At 38.9% G+C, this 26,538-nt stretch overlaps 2 protein-coding genes across 2 annotated transcripts; both read right to left on the reverse strand.

The window, feature by feature from the left end:
- Positions 1-5,588: 5,588 nt before the first annotated feature.
- Positions 5,589-17,837, reverse strand: LOC307126233 (uncharacterized protein). The gene is made up of 3 exons (XM_079816665.1): positions 17,772-17,837; positions 14,512-15,239; positions 5,589-7,146 (listed from the first exon to the last, which is right to left on the reverse strand). The coding sequence occupies exons 2-3, from the start codon at positions 15,176-15,178 to the stop codon at positions 6,254-6,256; spliced, it is 1,560 nt and encodes a 519-aa protein (XP_079672791.1). The 5' UTR covers positions 15,179-15,239; positions 17,772-17,837; the 3' UTR covers positions 5,589-6,253.
- A 4,039-nt stretch (positions 17,838-21,876) lies between these two features.
- Positions 21,877-26,011, reverse strand: LOC307126170 (uncharacterized protein). Its single transcript, XM_079816576.1, has 3 exons — positions 24,432-26,011; positions 24,278-24,343; positions 21,877-23,175 (listed from the first exon to the last, which is right to left on the reverse strand). Exons 1-3 carry the CDS (start codon positions 24,527-24,529, stop codon positions 22,122-22,124), a joined length of 1,218 nt encoding a protein of 405 aa, XP_079672702.1. The 5' UTR covers positions 24,530-26,011; the 3' UTR covers positions 21,877-22,121.
- Positions 26,012-26,538: the final 527 nt, after the last annotated feature.

Here is a 26,538-nt window from a genome sequence, read left to right on the forward strand (position 1 = left end):
TATTATCTTATCAAACTCAACGTCCCCTGTCCATTTTCAGTGAAAATGACCCTGAACTTCCTCTACCTCCTCAGCCATGCTCATTTAGCACTGCTCTAGATGATACTGAAACATTCTTCTATGGTGGCCTGGCTGTCACACTGTCTGATGCAAAGCATCTAGAGATGGAAACCAGAGGACAAAGCAGTAGCAAGACCTGGCATCAAGTACGAGCCAAACGCCTGACATCATCATCATTCAAAAGAATCTGCTCCAGGGTGAGAGACTTTGACAGTTTAGCAGACAACATGAAGGAGAAACGGTTGACACAAACTAAAGCAATGAAGAGAGGCCTTGAAATGGAGCCAGTCGCTGCTGCTGAATACAAGGAAATCACTGGCAATGAAGTCTATCCCTGCGGGTTTGTAATTAACCCCCATGCCCCACATCTGGGGGCCTCACCTGATGGGAAAGTGCGTGACCTTAGTGCAGCTCCAACCTACGGACTTCTGGAAATCAAGTGTCCAGACAAGGACAGTTTTAAAGACTGTTCATACTTGTACTGCAAGACAGATGGAACCTATGCTCTGAAGACAATCCATGAGTACTACTACCAGATGGTGGGACAGATGGGTATCACCGGTATGACATGGTATGATTTCTTTGTTCAGTCAAACAGGACCATCACCTGAAGCGGGTCCACTTCAACCCTGAAGAATGGGAAAACATGAAATGCAAACTTGACAGTTTCTTCTTTACATACTTCCTCACTGCCTTGTGCAACAAAGGTACATGAAAAGAACATCTATGAAATTAAACACAGGAGCCCATGTTTAAGTTTTTAAAGTACAGTGTTTTATTTTTCAGAGGTTTCGTGACTTTAGTGCTTTATATTTAAAAGTTTTTGTGAAGTAACAGATGTTTCTGCTAATGTTCATGTGTGGAGAATATTCTAGCACTAGAAATTACATAAAAATATACAGTGTTGAAAATAAAAGAAACTTGACTCTAAAACATGTTGTCAGCATAATTCAGTGGACAGTATAATTTATAACCACTCCATAAAGACACTGGCACCCTTTAGAACAGAGGCCCTTGAAAGTTAGTCGAGAGGGCACAAACAGTCCACAGTTGATTGACAGAGCCCACTAGTGTCATTGGTAAGACCCTATCAAATATGTGATACTCTTTGATCCTCCTAATGGCACGCTCAACATGAATGCGAAGTCTGGCTATGGATTGTGTCTGTCTCACCTCTTCTTGTCCACTTAGCTCCAGCAGGGTGTGTTGTGGACCTGAGGAGGCTGGAGCTGCGCTCCGGCCCAATTTAACCTCTGGATACGAGCGAGTGCGAGCCTGCAGTGTATTTGCGCATTACGAGAACAATCAGGGCAACCAAACTCAGAGCACCTCCTCTCGGGTTTGGTACCCTGGTGCGCTCCCAGGTCCGCACGAGAGCTTTCATATTACCAATTTAAAAACGCTCTTTATTTCTATTTTTAAAATAAAATCACTGCTTATTCTGATTTTTTACAAAATGCAGTTTCACGTTTTTCCGTCTGCAGCTCAAAATGAAAAGCCGAAAATAGTTAACTTGTGAATAAATACAAAAGAAACATAAAAAAAGATTGTGTTTGATAAAATTACAAGAATTATGTTTTACAGGGAACGCATCTCCTCAGCATGATTGCACCAGTCGCAAATATTAAACATAAAATCTTTGTGAGGACGACTAGCTACAGCTGGTTCTTAAATTCTAAGACTAGAATCTTTAGATACAGTGCATTATTTTTCGCACCAACTGTAAACACAGACTGAACGCAACTGTCCCTGATTCGGCGCAATTGAGCATGATCGGTCATAACAACCAAATTCCATTAATAATCGACCTAACAGGCTTAATTGAATTTTTTTTATTTTATATGTTTTATATTTTTGTAATAAGGAGGGGGGAAAAAATCACATTTTAGAACAATTAGAACATTTTAATTATTTTAATATTTTAATTTAACCTAGCCACGGCCTCCCTGCAATACCACTACGGCCCACCGGGGGGCCGCGGCCCACAGTTTGGGAAGCACTGCACTAGATGAAGATCATATTTTTGTAATTTCATCATGATACGCTGAATTCTGGGTTCAGAATTCATGGTTCAAAGTTTCTACTTTCTGAGACTGACACCATCTTGTAAACATAATCTCTTTTTCCCGAGCAAATTCAACATACGTTTGTTTTTCAAGTTTTTTGTAACCCCGAAATCGTTGGTGATAAGCCTCGGGCACCAACTCATACGCTTTTGACTTCTCTTCAGAAAGAGAAGAAAACACTTCCTGAGCCTTCCCTGTCAAAACACACTGTAAAAGTAAAGTCCAGACTTCTTCTGGCCATTTCAGAGAAGAAGCAACTCATTCAAAATGAGCAAAATACCTGTCTATATCACATTCACAGAATGGAAGAACCATCGGTAACACTTTAGAATAATGGTCATTAGATAACATTAGTTAACTACATTAGTTAACATGAACTAATAATGAACTGCACTTATAAAGCATTTATTTATCTTTGTTAATGTTAATTTCAACATTTACTAATACATTATTAAAATCTTATTAACATTAGTTAATGCACTGTTGAACTAACGTGAACAAACCATGAACAGCTGTATTTATATTAGATAATGTTAACAAAGATGAACAAATACAGTAACAAATGTACTGCTCATGGTTAGTTCATGTTAGTTAATACATTAACTAATGTTAACTAATGACCATTATTCTAAAGTGTTACCGAACCATCTTAATGTTTCGACCACCATCAAAAGAAGTCTGCACAACCGGAACAGGTTTAGAAGCTTCAGCTTTCTTAACTTCCAGTTCAAGCTTTTGCTTTCTCACCTCACACTGCCTTCGTTCACGTTCACTCTCACGTGCAATACGCTCACACTCCTGTTCAAGCTCCAATTTTTTTAACTGAACTCATTTTTCCCATTCCTTATCTTTTAATGCTTGAGTACCTCAAACGATAGTCTCTCCATTTCAAACTGTTTGTTTTTCTTTTGACAGTACATCTCTCTCTACACTTGGAGACAGAGCCTTACCAAAAGTCTCATCTCCTATAACAAGAATTCCTTTGGCTATCAACTGGCTTTTAACAGCCCTTAACAAATCTTCCTTGCACTTCTTATCATTACTAGTCAAAATAAAAGCATGACTCTCTGCAAGTTCTAAAAGTTGTTCTTTGGTGCACCTATCTAGAAACTTTTCAGAAAGCTCTACATTCGATTCCTCATTGGAAACCATTTTGAACTAGCATACAAATTACAATGAAGATTAGTTAATAAATTGACCTCAATAAACCTCCCTTAAAAAAAGTAGTGCCAGAAAACATCCTAGACTGAAATGATTATTCAATATTACCAGGGCCATGCACAGGGGAGTGGCCCGGTGGCTAGAGCCACTAACTGTAGAGCCCATAAACTGTTACAGAATGTATAAATTACTTTTGATATAATTCTTATTACTATTGAGGCTATATCTTACATGTCATAATGTAAAATACTAAAAATATTGTACTTAATTTTATTTTGACCATTTAGAAAAGGATAATTGAATAACTGATAACAGAAAAATCTGAATCCCAGTAAAAGATAATCATCTGAAAGGTAATTTTTTATGACTTAAGTATAAGCATATCAATATTTACTTATTTAATTGCCCATATTTTAATTGAAGATGTCATAATAAAAAATAAAAAAACATAGGCCTAATATATTTTCTCATAATAGAAATCACTCAATTAACCTATAGGTTTTAATGAAAGTGAAGATGCCTGAAATGTACATCTAATTCCTGAAAATATTAAATAATAGCCCCGTTAATTACAATAAGTATTATATTTAAAAACAATAACACCAGTAACAACATGCCACTTGGGGCCTTCTGTGCCAAATATGGCTGGGTCATCTTACCTCAAGAGTCTAATTTTATCTATTTAAAAAAAAATAAAAGCTATAACATTTAGGCTACTCCACAAAGCCAAAAACATTGTGTCCACAAATCCTTCCTTAACAAATAGACACCACAACTTTGATATTCAACATAATACAATGTCATATATCACTATTTTCGATAGACACAAAATTAGATCAAAACTGTTTTGACTGACTAGTAAGAGTAAGATGGAAAATTTGTATGGACAAGCACCCAATCCTCGCCCCCAATGCCACCCCACCCCAGTGCCCCTTTTTTTTGGTTTGGGCCACTGCCCCTCAAAATGTCTGTGCACGGCCCTGAATATTACCCATATTGACATACCATTTCATACAGCCTAGCTCAATAATCCACTAAACACCACTAGAAACACATAAGATGAATGAACACTCTCAAAACCAAATTTAGTTTAATCATTCAACTTAATCTCCACAGGCCATAAAGTCACTGTTTCAATACAATTCTGCCAAGAAGGAATTTATACAACCCACATTACCCAGCGATGCAGTGTTAATTTACAAATAGTAAACAATCAGTCATACTCAATAGGCTACAACAGTGATTTCAACCCGATTCACTAATCATCTATAACCTGCTGTTGTCCCTAACATAAGATTGTGTAAACAAAACCAAGTTTTGCATAGCTAACACATAATACCGACACACAAAAACATGCTCTCTTTATAAACAATTTAAACGATAAACAGGGAGCAAATAGAGTACTCACCAGGATTTCCATTGGCTTTACATCTCCGATATACCTGCTTGTTGAAACTATCCTAACTACTCTTCAAAGGACTGCTGGGCTCGAGGCGACTTGAAACGCTAAACCTCGTAACAGCGGTTCTCCAAATGAGTTCAGCTGCGCGAGAAGCATACCCCCACCCAGGATTTCCTTCCAAAACTCCAAACAAAATACAAAGAAATCAACAAAACAACAAATAGTGTTCTGATGGAAGGACCGCTCACGCGCAGCCCAGCTGAAACACTCTAACTAACCAGAGTGCAAGCTAATCCTCAGGAAATCCTGAAGAGACAATAAAAATACTCCCTCAAACAAACGATAAAAATCACATGGTAATTAAGGGTTCCTTTCAGTTTGAAACTCTTTCCACACTGACCACATGTTCATGTGATATCTAAGGTTTATTTCTGTTGTGAGGTAGGGATGGGCAATATGGACTAAAAACTATATTTTCTGATTGTGATAATATCAATGACAATATAAATATAGTATCATTCACCACTGTTCTTGGCCACAGGTGACAGCTGCAGGCCTTCTTCAGAGCCTCAGAAATACAAACATTGTATCCCAGCCAGGTATCCCAGAATGCATCTCACACTAACCAAATTTAGTTTAAAGAGTTTTTCAAGTGAGAAAGTAGTTTTTTAAAGCTCAAATCTGTGGTTTATTGTTTATAGTACATATTCACATATTGCCTGAACAACATATTAATCGGTTGAGTTTTATATTTCATTTTGGTTTAAATATACATGCAGTAACGATAATCAATGTATGCTTTGCCTGGACCACATTTGTGTGGCTATTAATGTGTAAGATTCTTAAAATGAAAACGAAGAGGCAGAGTTGTGTTTTAAATTTTTTTTAGTTTTATTGTTGTCTAAAATATACATACAGATAACTGTGAGTAGCCAGAGTGAGCTGAGTGACGGCATCAAGAATGCAGTTTCATATGCAGAATTACTGGACTGTGTCCTCCTGTCCTCGGGAGTATGTTCTGCTGAATCAAACTGGGCAAGTCCAAACTACCCAGGATGCGAGAGTGAAACTCTCAAGCATTCAGATTAAAAATACACTATATTGCCAAAAGTTTTGGGACGCCTGCCTTTACATGCCATCCCATTCTTAATCCGTAGGGTTTAATATGAAGCTATAACAGCTTCAACTCTTCTGGGAAGGCTTTCCACAAGGTTTAGGAGTGTGTTTATAGGAATTTTTTACCATTTTTCTAGAAGCACATTTGTGAGGTCAGGCACTGATGTTGGACGAGAAGGCCTGGCTCTCAGTCTCCACTTGAATTCATCCCAAAGGTGTTCTATCGGGTTGAGGTCAGGACTCTGTGCAGGCCAGTAGAGTTCCTCCACACCAAACTCAATCATCCATGTCTTTATGGACCTTGCTTTGTGCATTGGTGCGCAGTCATGTTGGAACAGGAAGGGGTCATTACCTCTTAACGGGTGTAAGGCTTCTCTCCAGTGTGAATTCTCATTTGGGCTTTAAGTTTCTCTGTTTGAGTGAAACTCTTTCCACACGGTTGGCAGATTTAAGGCTTCTCTCCAGTGTGAATTTTCATGTGTTGCTTAAAGCTTCTTTTTTTAGTGTAACTCTTTCCACACTGTTGGCAGGTGTAAGGCTTCTCTCCAGTGTGAATTTTCATGTGTTGCTTAAAGCTTCCTTTATAAGCGAAACTCTTTCCACACTGTTGGCAGGTGTAAGGCTTCTCTCCAGTGTGAATTCTCATGTGGGCTTTAAGATGCCCTTTTTGAGTGAAACTATTTCCACACTCTTGGCAGGTGTAAGGCTTCTCTCCAGTGTGAATTTTCATGTGTTGCTTAAAGCTTCTTTTATGAGTGAAACTCTTTCCACACTGTTGGCAGGTGTAAGGCTTCTCTCCAGTGTGTATTCTCATGTGGGCTTTAAGATGCCCTTTTTGATTGAAACTCTTTCCACACTCTTGGCAGATGTAAGGCTTCTCTCCAGTGTGAACTCTCATGTGGCCTTTAAGACTCACTTTTTGATTGAAACTCTTTCCACATTGTTGGCATGTGTAAGGCTTCTCTCCAGTGTGAACTCTCATGTGGCCTTTAAGACCCCCTTTTCGAGCAAAACTCTTTCCACACTGTTGGCAGGTGTAAGGCTTCTCTCCAGTGTGAATTCTCATGTGTTCCTCAAGGTTTCCTTTATAAATTAAACTCTTTCCACAATGTGGGCAAATGTAAGGCTTCTCTCCAGTGTGAATTTTCCTGTGGACTTTAAGGTGTTGTTTTTCAATTAAACTCTTTCCAGGCTTTTGAGTGATTGTTTGTGAGGAAATCTTTTCAGTCTTTGAGCAACTAAAAGATTTTTCTCCAGTTATGAAATCATGATTTTGCCCATATGGATCTTTCTCTTCCATGTCATTTAGTTCTTGACTCTTCACTTTCAGTGCCATCAGATCTAAAAGAGACAAAAACAAGTTAGCCCCAATATAATGGCACAAAAAACAAAAATATTTGAGGCTTCAAAACAAAAAACATCTATGCTACATCCTATACCTAGTAAGCTACAGAAAGAGGGGTTACATTTCTTTAGGAAAACCTCCAAAAAATGTTTGGATTCTATGTTGTTTTCAGGAAACTGCCACATTTGTTATTGAAGTGGTTTGGAATAGAGGGCTTTGCGATTTGTGGAAAATACCTCATTGCGATTTTTCTGACAGATTTTACGATTGCGATCCGATTTGCGATTTAATTTTGTGAAGTCAAGCTTCAGCTACACTCCCTCTAAATTAAAGGAGTACAAGATGCTTATAGGAGCCAAATGTAACAATCTGTTTCAACCACTAGATGGCAGTGTGCATCAGTGGTGTAGGTGGGGTCACCAGTAATATCACATGATATTTAAACTTTCTGCGGGTTGTATCAGTAGGGACAGGTGGCGGGAACATATGGTTCTTACAATAGAATCACAGCTTTAAACTCTGTAACAACAGCCTATACATTTGAGTAAATTGACAACAAGTGAAAAGAAACAGAAAAGCAAATAAATTTTGCTGTGTGGACATTGTTTATTCCAAATCATGAGTCAAGAACATCTTACCACCTGTCCGTGGCTTATAGGAAAGCCATTACAAAAGTAAGAACCTTCTTGGACTAAGAGGATATCGTTTGGAATAGTTTTCTTGTGCATTGGAATGCATGGAGGAATTCTGTAAATGGAAAGGGTTTCGGCTCACGCATATGGCAGAGTGAGTGACTACTACTGGAGTGTGGATTGCTTACTAGATGTATTGCAGAGTCTTGCACTGAACAATGTTAAATGGGGAGAAATCTTCAAAGCACTATAAAACGCTGGTGAGTTAACTTCTAAAATGTGTATTGTCTGTAATGGCTGCCATTCATTGAAAAGGTGTTCTCGTCTGAAGAACATGACACACAGAGAAAGAAAATAGATTCTGTTTTGGCTGCTTGAAGACTGGGCATGTAAGTAAAGACTGCAGAAACCCATTAATCTGTGAAGTCTGCAATCAAATGCATCCCTCCTTGCTTCACATAGAAACCAAAAGCAAACCATCACCATTGACAGTAAAAAAGCTCTTGTCACTTTACCTGCTTGTGGTCAACTTGGGGCCGGGAATGAAGAGTGTGTTCTGTCCATCATTCCAGTACAAGTCAAGGCAAAGTCAGGTACCATGATTGTCAACACCTATGCGTTTTTGGATCCTGGAAGTTCAGCCAGTTTCTGCATTGAACATCTTATGTGAAAACTGAATCTTACAGGAACAAGTATACTGCTCCGTACTTTAGGCCAAGAAAGGTCAGTATATTCAAGAATCAATGCCGGTGAGCAAGAATAGCATTCTCACTCAGAATGACTGTAATGATTATCCATATCTGGAGAGTATCAGAACTACCAGTATTAATGCAGAGGTTGAACTGTTGATTGGTCTCAATGCATCAAATCTTGAAACAGAGGGAAGTCATTAACAGTCAAGTGCGAGGACCCTATGCTGACAAGACTCTATTGGGGTGGGTTGTGAATGGGCCACTAAGAGGTGGTAATAGTTGAAAAGGAATGACTGGCTGTCCTGTAGTCACTGCCAATTGGATCTCAGTTGCCAGGCTGGAGGATCTGTTGATATGTTGATATAATCATGATTTGAATGAGAAACTGTCAGATGATGATGTTACCATGTCCAGAAACAACCAACAGTTTGTGGAAATAATGGAAACCACAGTCAAGTTTGAAGAGGGTCATTATTATATAGACTTACCTGTTAAGTCTCCTGATATCATCATGCCAAACAACAGCGTGTCCTGGGTCTACAAAGGAAGTTTAAAAGAAACCGTGAATATCAGCAAGAGTATACATCCTTTCTGTCTGATGTAATACCACCTGAGGAAGTACCACCTCACAAGTTGATCCGAGAAGATTGTAAGGTTTGGTACATACCACACCATGGTGTATATCATCTGGAAAAAAAAACTTAGTAGTGTTGGATTGCGGTTCAGTGTTTGAAGGAACCTCTCTGAATGGTCAGCTGCTGCAGGGCCCCTATCTCACTAACTCTCTGTTGGGAGTTCTTACGAGGTTTAGACAGGAGCCTGTCGCTTTGATAGCTATATACAAGCCATGTTTCATCAGGTAAAGATTTCCCAGAAACGTGGACTTCCAGAGTTTTTGTGGTGTCCTAGTGGTGCTGTGAGACAGATAGCTATGGAGTATAGGATGAAAGTACATCATTTTTTGGGCTGTATCCTCACCCAGTTGTGCAAATTATGCATTAATGAGGACTGCAAAAGACCAACAAGCACACTTTGACCCTTGTCTTTTGAATACCATTTTTGCAACTGCATTTATGTTAGGAGAGTCAAGAGTTGCTCCATTAAAGCAGATGACAATCCCGATGATGGATCTTACGGCTGCGGTTCTTGCTGTACGAGTTGATAGAATGCTAAAAAGGGAGTTGCAGATTGATTTGGACTCATCTGTGTTCTGGACAGAGAGCACGACTGTACCGAGATATATCCAAAATGAAACGAAGTGGTTTCATACCTTTGTAGCAAATAGAGTGGCTGTCATAAGAGATTCAACAGATTTTGTGCAATGGGGGCACATAAAGTCAAGTGTAAATCCAGCTGATGAGACATCTAGGGGACTTTGTGCTGAAGAATTTTTAGCATGTAAGAGATGGCTTAAGGGACCTGATTTTCTTTTGAAAGAAGCATGGCCCAAGTCCAACATGAATCTGTTGTCAATATCTCCAGATGACCCAGAGATCAAAGTGAAATGCACAGCACATGCCTTTGTCTGTCAGGTTTCAAATTCTCCAACCCTTCGGTTTCTAAGCTTTTCTGATTCTAAACTTTCTGATTTTGCAATAAAACCTCTGTCGTATGGATGCTCAAGGTCAAGGAGATGCTTATGCAGTTTGTGAAACAAAGGAGGGCTTTACCGGCATTTACTTGTGCAAAGAGTGCTCCAGGTACTGAATCAAATAGATTTCATAAAATACGAAAGAGGAAGGCCAAAATGGGTGGCAAATCATTGACTGCTGATGATCTCATGTAAGCAGAAATCGCTATTATTCAGTATTATCAGCGAGAGATTCCCGATGAGATTATTGCATTGAAGGCAGGAGCTACTGTCAAGAGAAAGAGTGACATCTTTTGGCTTGATCCATTGCTGGACAATGGTCTTTTGAGAGTACGACGGAAACTTGCTAAAGTCGCCATGCCTGAGGAAGAAAGGCGTCCAGTTATCTTGTCAAAGGACCAGGCTGTTTCTCAACTTATCTTCAAGTATGTACATCAGCAGCTGGGCCACACAGGAAGAAATTATATGTTGTCATTTCTCCGTAAGCGTTACTGGATAACTAACGCTAATTCTGCTTGTCGGAAAATAATCTCTCACTGTGTCATATGTCATCATCTTCAGGGAAAGCTTGGAGAGCAAAAAATGTCTGACTTGCCAGCAGAGAGAGTTTTACCTGATTTACCCCCATTTACAAACGTTGGAGTTGACTACTTTGGGCCCATTGAAATCAAGGGAGGCCGAGGAACTGTTAAACGCTACAGGATAATTCTCACCTGCATGGCAAGCAGATGGCTTATACTGTAAATACAAACTCCTGTATTAATACTATTCGTCTGTTTATGTATTGTTGTGGTCATGTTGCCCAGTTGAGATAAGATAAATGGTACACATTTTTTGGGAACTGAGCGAGAGCTGAGGGAAGCAGTAACTGGGTTAGACCATAACAAGAGCCAACGTGCATTGTCATCCAGAGAACTTAAGTAGATATTCAACCCTCCTGCCAGGTCTCACATGGGTGGAGTTTGGGAGAGGCTTGTGAAAAGGTGTTGTATTCAACCCTTAGACAACAATCTATGGTTGATGAAAGCTTTCATACTCTTCTCTGTGAGATTGAAGCAGTCTTTCCCGTCACATTACAAAAGCCTCCGACGATGTGAATGATCTTGAAGCACTTATTCATATTCTCCTTCTAAAGTAATACAAGTAAACCAGTAATGACTCCTGGAGTTTTTGATGAGGGAGATTTGTACATCAAAAAGCGATGGAGACGGGTACAATACTTGTCAGATCTCTTCTGGAAAAGATGGGCAAGGGAATACTTACCATTACTTCAAGAGAGACAGAAATGGATAAAACGACGACAAAGCTTTACCATGGGAGACCTTGTTGCTATCATGGATCCTTTAGCTCCTTGTGGTTCATGGTTTAAGGGAAGAGTAATTAAAACCTTGATAGGCCTGTGTGGGTGATAGCAGGGGACTTTAATCAGACGTGTCTGAAAACAGTACTACCTAAATTCACCCAATATGTCAAGTGTGCTACTAGAGGGAAAAATATACTGGATCATGTGTACTTCAAAATTAATAATGCATACAAGGCTGTTCCTCTGCCCCACTTGGGGAAATCAGATCACTCTTCACTGCTGCGTTCCAGCTACGGCTGGCATAAAAGCTAAAAGCAGACTCTCCTTGCTTTGAGTGAACCCTTAGTATTTCTAAAGACTTGATCCTGATGATCTGAGTGATCTGTTGGGTTTGTATTCTATCAGCATATCTGCAATGTATTTAGGTCCTAGGCCATTAAGCGATTTATATACCAGTAATAATACTTTAAAATCTATTCTAAATGTAACTGGAAGCCAGTGTAAAGACCTGAGGACTGGTGTGATATGGTCATATTTTCTGGTTCTGCTCATAATCCTGGCAGCAACGTTCTGTATGAGCTGCAGCTGTCTAATGGTCTTTTTGGGAAGGCCGGTGAGAAGACTATTACAATAGTCCACCCTGCTGGTGATGAAAGCATGAACGAGTTTCTCTAGGTCTTGTCCGGAAACAAAGCATCTAATTCTGGCGATATTTTTCAGATGATAGGAAGCTGATTTAATTATTGCTTTGACATGACTACTGAAACTCATGTCTGACTCCAAAATCACACCCAGATTCCTGACTTGATCTTTAGTTGTTTGACCCCTAGCTTCAAGGTAGGCGTTCACCTCGAGAATTTCATCTTTGTTTCCAAATGCAATGACTTCAGTTTTGTCTTTAACTGAAGATGCATCAATGCATTTGCACAGGGAGTCAATGGGGCCGTAGTCATTTGGTGATAGGGCTAAGTAGATCTGGGTGTCGTCAGCATAGCTGTGGTAAGCAATTTGGTTATCTCTCATTATTTGGCTGAGTGGCAGCATATACAGGTTGAATAGGAGTGGTGCAAGAATTGACCCTTGTGGGACTCCGCATGTCATGGATGTCCACTCAGACTTATGGTCACCTATACTCATATAATAACCTCTCCCTTCTAAGTATGACCTGAACAATTTGAGGACCATCCCAGAAAGTCTGACCCAGTTTTCCACCCTGAGGTCGAGTAGTACCAGCACTGATAATTTACCTGTATCTGTATTGAGGTGAATATCATTTATTATCTTTATGAGTGCTGTCTCTGTGCTGTGATGTGGTCGGAAACCAGATTTGAAAATTGTCAAAAGTATCCGTTTGAGCTTGAAGAATTTGTTCAGCTGATTGAAAACAACTTTTTCAATGATCTTGCCTATATGGTGTTATCCAGATTACTCTTTTTCAGGAGAGGCTTAACTACTGCGGCTTTAAGGGACTTTGGAAGGGTGCCAGAAAGAAGTGAGGCATTTACCACTTCTAGGAGATCTGCTTCTAAAAAGTGTATTTCAGTGTGGTACTCCAGTTGTATGGCAGCAGACAAGGCACCCCTCCAAAGGATAATAATTAATATTAATACTAACCCCCCCAAAAAAATCACTGGTTGTTCGCTACTCTCCCTGGAAAGCATTGCTCCCACTCTCTCTCTCAAAGGCCAACAACATCACCAAGACATATCACATCCAGGGAACCACCTGTTTAACCTTTTGCCCTCAGGCAGACGGTGCAGATCCTTAAGATCAAGGACCACAAGACTAAGGGACAGCTTCTCTCCAGTGGCTATCCGGACCTCGGAAGAAAGGGAGTGTGATGATACTCCCAGTGCACTTACATATTTAACACTTGTATGTATAAATCTTTACAAAAAAAGTAGATATTGGGTTATGTTCCTTAAAATATATTTTTTCAGGCCTCTTCCTTAATATTTTTCCTAATTTAATGTGTGACGTCGTAATAATAAGTATTTGTCAGTAGGGGTGGTGAAAAAAATCGATTATCGATTAATCGCGAGTATGTTATGGACGAGCATGAATCGATCATTAAATTTTCAAAAATCGATTTTTTTATTTATCTAAACCTGACACTACCACCGTGTGTGTGTGTGTGTTTATTAGATGAATGTAAATCTCTCGTTAATGCTGAGATGATTCTGAGGGAACACTCTAGAAATCCTCCCGCCTCGCCTCCTCTGGAGCTCAGGCACATTAGCATTAGCGCGTTAGCACGGCTCAGATTCGCGCACAAACACCGAATAAACGCCTTCAATCCGCAGATTTATGAGCGCTTCAGATGAGGGAGCGCGACACACATCGACGCGCACATTCGCGGGAATTAAGGCGATCCTGAGGACGCGATGAGCGGATCTCACACACACACACACACACAGCCGGACTGATGCTGGAAACACAGTACAGTATATAAGCTGAAGCTACAGTAAGTTGTTCAAAAATGTTCATTTTGTCTTCTTAATGATTAAATTGGACAATTTTCTTCTAGAAAGACAAGGTGTTTGGAGAAAAAACTTCTTCTTTACCTTGACATGTTTTGACTGCAACCTGCAGTCTTCCTCCACCTGAACACGTTGTCTTTCTAGAAGAAAATTGTCCAATTTCTACAGTATGTTGGTTCTGATCTACTTCCTAAAGGAAATAAGCCTTTCATTTATTTGTTATTGTTTAGTTCAACTTGATGAGTCACAACACAATGTGATGTATTCATTTCTGTGTAACTACACGACACTACACGACAAGTGCTTTGAGTTGTTGTTACTCAATAAAAGAGTTAAGTAATTCAGTAGCTGAATTTTTTTTTATACTGCAATCACTTTGTAGTGTATTTTCGTTTACTGTTGTGAAATGGAAAATCAATAATCGCTAATCGAGAATCGTTAATAATCGAAAATCGACTGTAATCGAATCGGGACTTCAATAATCGTAATCGAATCGAATCGGGAAATCAGACAGATTAACCACCCCTATTTGTCAGGTCATGTGATATCTACATGTCTGTCCACATGAGGCAACCCACTTAATGTAAGATTTCAAAAATATCCCTCATTTCTGTAGAGCTGGACATTTGAATAAGGATCAAATGCTTTGAGAATGAAACCAACCTGTTTGTTCCTCAGTTTCTTCATGTTTCTCTCTCAATGTTTCTTCAATCTTCATGTCTTCACTCTCCTCTTTAATAAACTGCATCTTTGTTTGTCCATGTGTCAATGTTTCTTCAACCTTCACGTCTTCACTCTCCTCTTTAATAAACGCCATCTTTGTTTGTTCCTCAGTATTTTCATGTTTCACTCTCAATGTTTCTTCAACCTTCACGTCTTCACTCTCTTTAATAAACGCCATCTTTGTTTGTTCCTCAGTATTTTCATGTTTCACTCTCAAAGTTTCTTCAACCTTCACGTCTTCACTCTCCTCTTTAATAAACGCCATCTTTGTTTGTTCCTCAGTATCTTCATGTTTCACTCTCAATGTTTCTTCAACCTTCACGTCTTCACTCTCCTCTTTAATTAACACCATCTTTGTTTGTTCCTCAGTTTCTCCATGTGTCAAGGTTTCTTCAACCTTCACGTCTTCACTCTCCTCTTTAATAAACGCCATCTTTGTTTGTTCTTCAGTATCTTCATGTTTCACTCTCAATGTTTCTTCAATCTTCACGTCTTCACTCTCCTCTTTAATAAACGCCATCTTTGTTTGTTCCTCAGTATCTTCATGTTTCACTCTCAATGTTTCTTCAATCTTCACGTCTTCACTCTCCTCTTTAATAAACGCCATCTATATGATAGTGTGTCACGTGGATCTCAGTCGCTTCACCAGGAGTTTTTCTGTGTTTGTCCTGTTTAAGATGAGAAGAATTAACAGAAATGTAAACACTCAAAACTAAATCTCTGAGTGTGTCTCAATCAGCTCTAGTTCAGACACTGATAAAGGACAAAAACGGTCATAAAACTGCCCATAAAAACACTCTAAATACAACAATTATTGTAGTAAATGAGTAAATCATAGAGACAGAAAAGTCACTGTAACAGGAACAGCTAGGGTTGCCAACTTCTGGAAAAGAAAATAAGGGACAATCGTGGTTCTTTATAGGAAAATAAGGGACACTCAAAATATTTGTACTGTACCGCACAGTTTGTTTCATTTCAGTATCTTCAGTTAAGTGTGTGTATAAAAGGTTGTGTCAAAATCAACCACATTTCAGAAACTTTCCCGGATTTTGTTCATTTTGTTTCTGAAGAAAGATAAACATAAATGAACAAAAAGTAAATTTTACTGAGTAAATCAATATTTTGTAGTGGGGGCCAGAATGACAATTTTCACTGGGGTGTAAAATGACTTTAGATAGATGGCAGCATCATTATTGTATTTTTACATAGAGATTGGTAGGGCTATTAGTGAAATCTGTTGACTTTAGCAATCTTTGTTGCATTATATGCCAACGGTGACAGTTCAAAAAAGGGAAAAGCACTTGTGTTTTTTGATCAAAGTTTGCACGCCTGTAGCTCATTTTGAAAATATCTTAATAGATTCTAATTTTTAAAACACCTTTTACTTTCTTAATTTTTTAAGGCCCAATAATTTCCAGAGATATTGGGATCTCAATGTGGCTCCATGAGTAAATTGGTACACATGTTCAATGGTCACACATTTTCTGAACAACAAATAATGTTGAAACTAGAAATGTATCTCGATTTGTTCTATCAACACAATTGAACATTCCTGTCTGAGTGCCATCAATATTGTGTATGTAATTCTAAAAGTATTAAATATATCGCAATAGCCTTCTTTATTCTCATTCTCAATAAACTTTTCTTTTGTTATCTTAATTTTAAAGGCCATATATGGTTCAGTCCCATAGATATACTGTGGCTCCATACTCAAATTATTGAATATTTTTTACACCAAGGGATATTAAATTTCACCTCTATTTAAAAGATTGAAACTTAAAAGGTTTTTTTTTTCAGGAAGAAACAAATTTGAAAGCATAATAACTGAACGGAATTTATTGGAATAATCTCAGCCAATAAAATATTTTTTTAAACAATGGCACTTAAAATTTAGAACTAAATGTTGTTGCAACCATGTATGAATAAATAAAAATGCATATATTTCGATTAAAGAGAACTTAGAGGATTGCTTTTGGTGCTTGAGACTTTATTGGTTATTTTGTGTTTCAATAATGAGGTTAAGAATACGCTACAAGTTACTTAGAGAAAAAAAACTTGTATACTTATTTAACAACATTAACTTACAATAGTGAAAGACGACTTCTCTTTTTGATCACGTCTTCCCTCAAGGAGAGTGCATGTTTTTTTTTATTGGTTGAATGTTGGACTCACGTTGAATCACAATAATCACTTTGTTTGCATACACCCAAACTGATTTGCCAATCAGAACACGAACAGTGAAAGGGATTTGTCATTAGCGCGAGCCACTCTCTGTGAAGCGGGAGCAGGTCTTAAAGCCTTCCGCGAACGACTATGTTTGCAAATCAAACAGTGATTTGTCTCAAAGGAATGATTCATTCTCAATTTAGAGCGTATGCCTGAATACGGGATATGAAAGCCATACGGAACGCAGTTTGTCCCATATTCAGGCAAGCCCTCTAAATAGAGAAATAATCATTGATGCCTTAAATACGGGACGATTCCGTATTATACGGAACGGTTGGCAACCCTAGGAACGGCCCAGTTTATGATTATATATTTTTATTCATTGATTGTTTTCTCTATAATGAAGTAGTGTACTTAGTGGATTCTGGATTGTGTTTAACAAATAAAAGAGTGACCATTAGTTCCACAAACACAGACAAAGATATTCTATACTGATGTAGAAATATATGAATGATACATTTAAACCCTTTTCTTTGGCCAGATTGTTTACTTGAATCAATTCTTAAATAGTTAAAGGTGTTAGCTGTAATCTTACACTGGAAAATGATCACTTACAAAGGATTAAATTCATCACAAGAATATAATGAACAAAGCTCACAGAAAATGGCCACAGGTCGGAGCGAAGCAGGATTTTACCTCCACCTCCTCCTCCTCATGTTGAGCCAGGAAAACCCCTGTGTTGAGTTTCATAAAGCTCAGTTTCTCTCATCTCTACTCGCCAGTGACCGAGTTCATGTTTATGATAAACTGATTCACGGTATAAAGATATGATATATAGAGAGAAATGAGATGCATCTTCTCTGTTACTCATGTGTGGATGAGCTTTACTCACACACAATACAGTTCATTAATGTTAGATAACGCATTATAATGTTAAGTTCATTACAGTCAAAACAGTCATTTCTTGTTCAAACTATAAAATTGCCTGAACAGTTAGCATTGATTTAAACACTTTAAAAGCTTAAAACACAAACCTTTGTTCAGCAGAATCACAACAGATGCAGGAGTGTGGCGCAGTCTTATGACATCACAACACCACTACAAAATAAAAGTCCTGATCACATGCTCAAGTCACAGATGTGTGTAGACATTCACATACAGATAATAAAACACATATCAGTCGAATTCTTGAAGAAATACATATTTAAATGAGTGTTGGTCAATGATGTGCTAAAAAAAACTACCAAAGAAAGAGTTTGAGCCACATCTAATATGTGAGATTCTGTTCTGTGTGTTGAAACCATTTACAGCGTTGGGAACTTTTTTCAATGACACTCATTTTTGTTTGTTGCGATTTTTCTAAAGAGCAAAAATAATAAACGTTTGTCAATATAATTAAACCTTTTTAGAGCCACAGACTCAACAAACAAAACATAGGCAACAATCAATAATTCAAAATTTTGCAATATGTTACAAATATGCAAAATGAACTGTGATTGTGTCTTCTCTGATTTATTTTCCTTATATTAGTAGATTAATGGGGTGGAAAACTGAATAAGGAGCGTACTAACAACATACAAAGATGACATGTTTATAATATAATATAAGTTTGTAATGCAATAATATGTTCAATGTAATCAGAATATAAAAGCGAGAACGTAATTACCAATATATGGTTAAAGATAAAGGTAAAAAAAGGAAAATAAGTGGAAGATAGAGAAAAAGAACATGAGGGTAAGAGTAGTATACATCAATTAGGTTATACAAATTAAAGTCATTACAGATTGAAGTCGTTTTACTTGCTTTCTTATTTACAGAGGATGAAATAGTGTAAAGCTATATGATAAATTCTTTCAAAAAGACACAAAGTTGTTTAGTATAATACCATGACCAGCATAAATGATAAACAGTTTCTGAAATGTTTAACTGGGTAAAATGTATTTATTATTTTGAAAGACACTTCTTTTACTCTATTAGTGAGTTTTTTGTTGCATGGAGCAAATTTAAATTTATAAATAAATGATTCCGATAAGAGATTGCAGGAGGTACAGAGATGATATAGATTCATCATCAAGATGGAGCCAATGTGTACGGCCGGCCGTCTGTTGCTCCCGGTTGCTTGGATGTTTGTCCTGTTTTAATTCTCCTTATTCACCGCGCCTCCATCTTGAAAACCAAAACGAGGCTGGGGGGTACACTCTAAACCGGAAGTTCAATGTCAGAGCGCAGCAGCAGGCGTCTGTCTTCATGGCTGTACATGTGTGGACATCAAACCTTTCGTCTCTTCCCAAATTTACAATGGATTATGTTGAAAAATGGGCAAATAACGACTGCAAGATTCCCCAGGCTGTTTTGCTGAAAGGTTACAGCAACTGGATCGAGGGATATGTGCACGACGTGCAAGGTAAAGCACGGACAATCACTTTTTTCCTGAAATCAACATAGTTAACGTTACTTTTAAAGTTAGCTTGTTAACTAGCTAATACAACAGGACCCGACAACATTAAAAGACTGACTGTTATTTTGAGTGTTAACAATAAATTATTTTTAGGAGTTTACAGTGTGAGAGCTAAGTCTTCTCGCTCAATGCGAAAAAAAAACGAGGCACCTTACAACATTCAGGTATCATGACTGTGGATAAACTGCTCAGTTTGCGGAGTGGTGCCACTGCTAGAACAATTACGCTTGCTAAACGTTCAAATGTTCATTTTGATCGTTCATATCAACAGTTCATATTTCCCTGCTAGACTAAAAATAACATGTTGCAGTTGATGTGATCTTTAGCTAAAAGTTTATTGGAAACATTAGTCAAAATAGCTTGTTTCCAATGTGTCATTACAAAGCAAGGCAGGGTGCTACTGTTGGTTATTAAAGTTAATAAATATTAAGTATAAGTTCATTTGTTTACAGGCATGGGTTGCTCAGTTCACATAGCGATGTTAAGTAGGGTTGGGGAAGGTACTCTTCAGGTCTCACAGGTAACACAGATGCTAAAAAATAATCAGTAATGTCGTCCACTGGGATGCACAAACCCAGTAACATCATTTGATTACTTTGAAACTTTTATGCATCTATGCCTCAAAAATATCTTATTTTAATAAACAGCTTGTCAAATTACTGTTATTCCCCAACCCTGGGTTTTAGTACAATGAGTGTCCAATATATTAGGTACCCTGCAAGCTGTATTAATCAGTATCATGTCTGATGTCTAGAACGAACGTAGTAGGGCTGTAAACGATTAATTGCATCCAAAATAAAAGTTTGTATTTACATAATAAATATGTGTGTACTGTGTATAATTATTTTATATATATAAATACACACACATGCTTGTATATATGTAATAAATATTTCCATGCCATGTATATACTGTAACTATATAGTTTTATATATAATTTATATTATATATAAATATTTTATATGTAAATAACACATTTTTCTTAAATATATACATGCACGTATGTGGTTTTAAATATACAAAATAATTATACACAGTACACTCACATTTATTATGTAAATACAAACTTTTGTTTTGGAAGCAATTAATCACAATTAATCGTTTACAGCCCTAAAACCTAGCAACTTAAACATTGACTGTTATGCTTTCATTGTTGGAACATGAAAACGCCAGTTGTACCTAATTAACTGCACACTCAGTGTACATCACCATGCTCTGTAATTTCATGTTAGGTATTTATATCATCACCTAATTTGCTAGGCCAGTTACATATTCTTTTAAATTCTTAGAGATACCATGACTGTTTGGGTCTGGACTAGATGTTTAGAAATGTTGGTATACCTATCTAAATGTGAATGTGTTCTTAAACTTGTTTGATTGTTCTTACAGGTGGAGCTGTCCTTCGAGGAGCCATTCATTAACAAGACAACCTGCTACTGTAAAGCTGGCTTGGGACAGTGCAATCACTTAATAGGACTGCTCTACACGCTGGCCCACTATATAAAAATGGGGTATGCATCTGTCCCCCCAACTGCAAGCAAAACATCTTTATCTCAAGCCTGGTATGTTCCATCAAGGACATTAGGTCTCAGCCCAAGAGCAGTTAGCACTGTGACAGTGTCCAAAGTTAAACCACCATTGGCTAATGCACCACCAAAGAAAAAACAGCGCTCTACTGAGGGGATTGTCTCTAATTTGTATTGTCCTGTGCCACTTCCTTTACAAAGTGCTGAATTCGCAGAGACTCTTCGTGGCAACCTGGCTACAATCGGCAGTAAGGGCCAGATGTTGAAGTTACTGGAAGCGAACTGTAAGCAGCCTGCTGGTCTGGTCTCCACAGAATTTGGGGACCTTCCCCGGGGTTCTATATTATCTTATCAAACTCAACGTCCCCTGTCCATTTTCAGTGAAAATGACCCTGAACTTCCTCTACCTCCTCAGCCATGCTCATTTAGCACTGCTCTAGATGATACTGAAACATTCTTCTATGGTGGCCTGGCTGTCACACTGTCTGATGCAAAGCATCTAGAGATGGAAACCAGAGGACAAAGCAGTAGCAAGACCTGGCATCAAGTACGAGCCAAACGCCTGACATCATCATCATTCAAAAGAATCTGCTCCAGGGTGAGAGACTTTGACAGTTTAGCAGACAACATGAAGGAGAAACGGTTGACACAAACTAAAGCAATGAAGAGAGGCCTTGAAATGGAGCCAGTCGCTGCTGCTGAATACAAGGAAATCACTGGCAATGAAGTCTATCCCTGCGGGTTTGTAATTAACCCCCATGCCCCACATCTGGGGGCCTCACCTGATGGGAAAGTGCGTGACCTTAGTGCAGCTCCAACCTACGGACTTCTGGAAATCAAGTGTCCAGACAAGGACAGTTTTAAAGACTGTTCATACTTGTACTGCAAGACAGATGGAACCTATGCTCTGAAGACAATCCATGAGTACTACTACCAGATGGTGGGACAGATGGGTATCACCGGTATGACATGGTATGATTTCTTTGTTCAGTCAAACAGGACCATCACCTGAAGCGGGTCCACTTCAACCCTGAAGAATGGGAAAACATGAAATGCAAACTTGACAGTTTCTTCTTTACATACTTCCTCACTGCCTTGTGCAACAAAGGTACATGAAAAGAACATCTATGAAATTAAACACAGGAGCCCATGTTTAAGTTTTTAAAGTACAGTGTTTTATTTTTCAGAGGTTTCGTGACTTTAGTGCTTTATATTTAAAAGTTTTTGTGAAGTAACAGATGTTTCTGCTAATGTTCATGTGTGGAGAATATTCTAGCACTAGAAATTACATAAAAATATACAGTGTTGAAAATAAAAGAAACTTGACTCTAAAACATGTTGTCAGCATAATTCAGTGGACAGTATAATTTATAACCACTCCATAAAGACACTGGCACCCTTTAGAACAGAGGCCCTTGAAAGTTAGTCGAGAGGGCACAAACAGTCCACAGTTGATTGACAGAGCCCACTAGTGTCATTGGTAAGACCCTATCAAATATGTGATACTCTTTGATCCTCCTAATGGCACGCTCAACATGAATGCGAAGTCTGGCTATGGATTGTGTCTGTCTCACCTCTTCTTGTCCACTTGGGCCTAAAAAGGGTGGGATCACAAGTGAGACATTGATTTCACCGAGAAGGTCCTTGATAAGAAATCCTTTATCAGCCATGACCTCATCACCTTCCTCAAGTAGTGACAGGATCCCTGATTCTCTTGTGATCTCCTTGTCAGATATCGAACCTGTATACAGCTCACTGACAAATGTAACTAAACCGGAGGGAGAGATGCCAACTAGGCCCTTAAAGGTGGTGTTACCTTTGTAGTGAGAGTAGATTTCAGAGTTGAGAACTTTTGAACTAGGTCTCTGCACGTGTATTTCTGTACAATCTAATATAACTCTTGTAAGTGGGAAAGTGCTTTGGAAACAAGGAGGCATGAGCTCATTTACAGTTTCTCTCGAAGGCCAATTTGGAAGTGTTCCTAACATGAAATGTAGATAGTTTGCCCAGGTTACACAGACCCTGCTTACAGTTGACTGTGACACATCAAAGAGCACGGCAAGGTCCTGTTCAGGAAAACCTTGCCTAAGACGACAAAGAAATAGAAAAAACTGGTCAATGATGGACAGTTTAGGAATGCTAAACCCCTGCCTTACAATTTCCCCATCTGCTTGCCTTATTCGCTGTGCCTGACTCCACCCTACCATGTTTTCTGCAGTAGGCTGTAGGGCCATAAACACTGCTTTCAGTGTGTTATAATCAGGAAAGCCTGTGAAAAACATGATGTCCATATCATTGCCTTGGAATCTTGAAAGGAGAAACTGCTTGGTTTGAAGACGTGCAATTAATTGTGCTTGATCGTTGATGATTTTGTGGGCTTCCTTAAGTTGCTCTTCCAGTGGTGGGGGCAGTTCAGCATAATCATGATCAGGGTGTGGAGGGGCTGTCTCTGCACTGCAAGGGAAAGAAAAAATTGAGGGACATAATTTTAACATTTTAACATGCATTAAATTACATGCATGCAGTCCATGATGCAGATTATTTCCCCCATTTTCTTCTATTAACACTTTAAATTTTACACAAGATATCATCCACAAACTAAAAAAATTAAAACTAAAGAAAACAGAAGGCTCAGCAACTACAGATCACTATGGATGATATTTTATGCTTGGTCCTGATTTACTGCCATGTCTATTTTACACTTTGTAGCTAATAGAAAACTGATTTAAAAAAAAGTATTAGTCTATTGTATTTTATCGCAGATCAATACAATTAATTTCACATTGATTTGGCCAAAAACTAAAATGATTTTCATGTATCCATTACTATGGGAAAGTGTCAGACCTAAATGCAATTCTTGAGTAAAATGTTTAAATCCGATAGATCTTAATGCAGGTGTCATGCCAAAAAGTGATGGTCTGCTGAAAATTGATTGCATTATTTATTGCAATAAGTAGAGGCTACAATCATTTACTTGTAAGTTGAATACTGCATTTTATGGCTTGTTTCTGTCATTTAAATGTGTTTTAACAGGTAAAAAGGGCTGGACTGGTTGGTACACAGCAGGTAAAATAATGCACAGTCATAAGGATAATTGCAAAAGAGATAATGTCTTTATTTGATATATAGCTCAGCAGTAAGTCATGTTATTATAGGCTACAGTACATCTCCAAATACAAACACGTATTACATCGGCTACATCAGGCTTCTATTATAATCATGTAAATGTCATATCTGATTAAGCTATAAACTGCAAACACTTCTTTGACCACAATTGTTATTATTATGTTAAAAGAAACGTTAAAGTATCGAGACATAGCTTTGCTATCTCCACGGACATAAACTGATGGTTATCTCCAGCTGTAGACATAAAGAGACTAGGCGCAGTCAATTTCCGGCACGACAGTAAGATGCTCAGTTGTTATGTTAAATAAACGGGAGGCACTGAGTGTACCGAGTTGATGGTTACTGTATTTTCTACCAGTATTCCTCTGATCCTAGCAATCAGATAATAGTAGGGGGAAAAACAGTATGTTCCTAGATGAACATCACTTACCTTAACTCATTAGAATTTTCATCAACCTGCTGGACATCCTCTTCAACAACTGCAGTGGTTGCATGACTGGAAAGCAGTATTACTGAAACTTAGTCACATGAAAAAAGGTCTTAAAAACATTATGGATTAAGAATTTAACTGCACAGAAAAATACCTTGTAGTTCCTCTGACGATAGACCTCCTTGCAGGCCTCACGTGACTATCAGTCCAGGCAAACAATGTTGGAACAGCACCCTTCTTCAACTTTCGCATGCCAACCAGGGTCTTCAAAAAAGACTCCTCGGTGAAGTGATCTGAACATACTTTTGTGTCCACGTTGATCTGTAACAGTAGATGTTAAATGGATGTTACTGTTTATAGTTTTGTGGTTAACATGGTCTAGATTAGCAATGGTTATCTTAAACAGGCACAGGTCACGTCTTGTTTATATTCTGCTGTAAGGCACGGCTAGCCACGACAGGACGTTAGCTGACCAGGCTAGTCTAAAGAGTAACAACTTGCTCAACGTTACCCCCGAATCAGCCCCTCGCTCGCTATAAGTTAACTTAAAAAGGACCGGTTCATGACTAATCAAGTCATGTTTATTTAGCCAGAAGGCTTAGCTAGCTATCTCTGTGCTAGTTAATGTAAATATGGCTAACGTTAGCGTAGTTCACATCATAAACTAATGTTAATATCTAACCTTGAAATGGCGACCGGGATCTCTTCTTATTTTGTGAATCCATTCACGGCAAAGAACAGGATCTTTGGGGAAACGATGAAAGGTTTGACCTGTATAGGATTTCTTTCTTTTTGACGATGTACATCTGGGAACACAACAATGCGGCGGCATTGTAGTAACATGATGACAGTAGCCTGCTGAGCACCAACATTACTTCCGTACCCCACAGCCTCGTTTTGGATTAAGGAAGTGACGTAGGTGAATAAGGCGAATTGACCGTTTCAAAGACTGCAGACTCTCTTCTAGTGTACGACCCCCAAACACTTCTCGGCATTAGATCAACTATGGATAATATTTTGATCGATAATATTAATCAGGGTGGAAAAAGCAATTTGCCCCCTCCCCCGTTCCTGCGTGGATTACCTGCCTATCTCTGCTGAACCCCAGGCTCTCTTGGGAGAAAGAAGCGGTTCAGACGGCGTGGTAAACGAGGAGGTCTGTTGGTAAAAGTGAAGACCACAATGGCCTTGTTCCCGGATGCCGATCCTCACTGGATTCTGGAAGATCTCGACATGGATTGCCGTCGGTATTTGCTTCGACGCTCTTGGGGTCCCGTGAATGGGTGGTTGGCGTGGAGGAAGCGCATCCAGTCGTCATTCATCGGCCGCTTCATTTTAGAAGGTGTGGACTCTACTCTCCTTCGGTCTTTTGATCGCGAATCACCGTCGTTGAAAAGTCCCAACTCCAGTGAGAATAGCCTTGGTGAATGCTAGATAACTAGCTAACAAGTCTTTTATTTGGAATTAATTTTTTTACCTCCAAGGACCTGGGTATGTTGTGTGTGACTGAGACCTGGATTGGTGTTGGTGAGTTGAGTGTTTTCTCAGAAGTTTTACCACTGAACTATCATCAGTCCTCGTCCTCAATCTATCCGCGGCCTTTGACACAGTCAATCATCAGATTCTTCTGTCCACCCTCTCATCTCTGGGCCTCACAGGGACTCCACTCCTTTGGTTTGAGAACTCCTGGCTGACATCTCTGCACGGATGAGAAAACATCACCTACAGCTCAACCTGGCAAAGACTGAGTTTCTCATCTTCCCCGCCAGTCCCACTATACAATATGACTTCACCATCCAGTTAGGTACATCCTTGATTTCCCCATCAAAGTCAGTCAGAAATCTTGGAGTAACATTTGATGACCAGTTGTCCATCAGAGAACACATTTCTAAGACAGCTCGTTCATGCAGGTTTGCGCTCCACAACATCAGGAAGATTAGACCATTCCTAACATAGCTCGCAACACAGCTTCTTGTACAGGCCCTGGTTATTTCTAGACTTGACTACTGCAATGCGCTTCTGGCGGGACTCCCCTCTTGTGCGATCCAAACACTTCGAATGATCCAGAATGCAGCAGTACGTCTTGTCTTCAACGAGCCCAAAATGACCCACGTCACACCACTCTTCATCTCTCTGCACTGGCTACCACTCGCTGCTCGCATCAAGTTTAAGGCGCTGATGCTCGCCTACAGAGCCACCACGTGCTCAGCTCCTGCTTACCTTGACTCCATTCTACAAATCCACACCCCCACCAGAAGCCT

The sequence above is a fragment of the Gobio gobio genome, assembly GCF_949357685.1.
Source record: "Gobio gobio genome assembly, chromosome: 5".
In the NCBI taxonomy this organism is placed as follows: Eukaryota; Metazoa; Chordata; class Actinopteri; order Cypriniformes; family Gobionidae; genus Gobio; species Gobio gobio.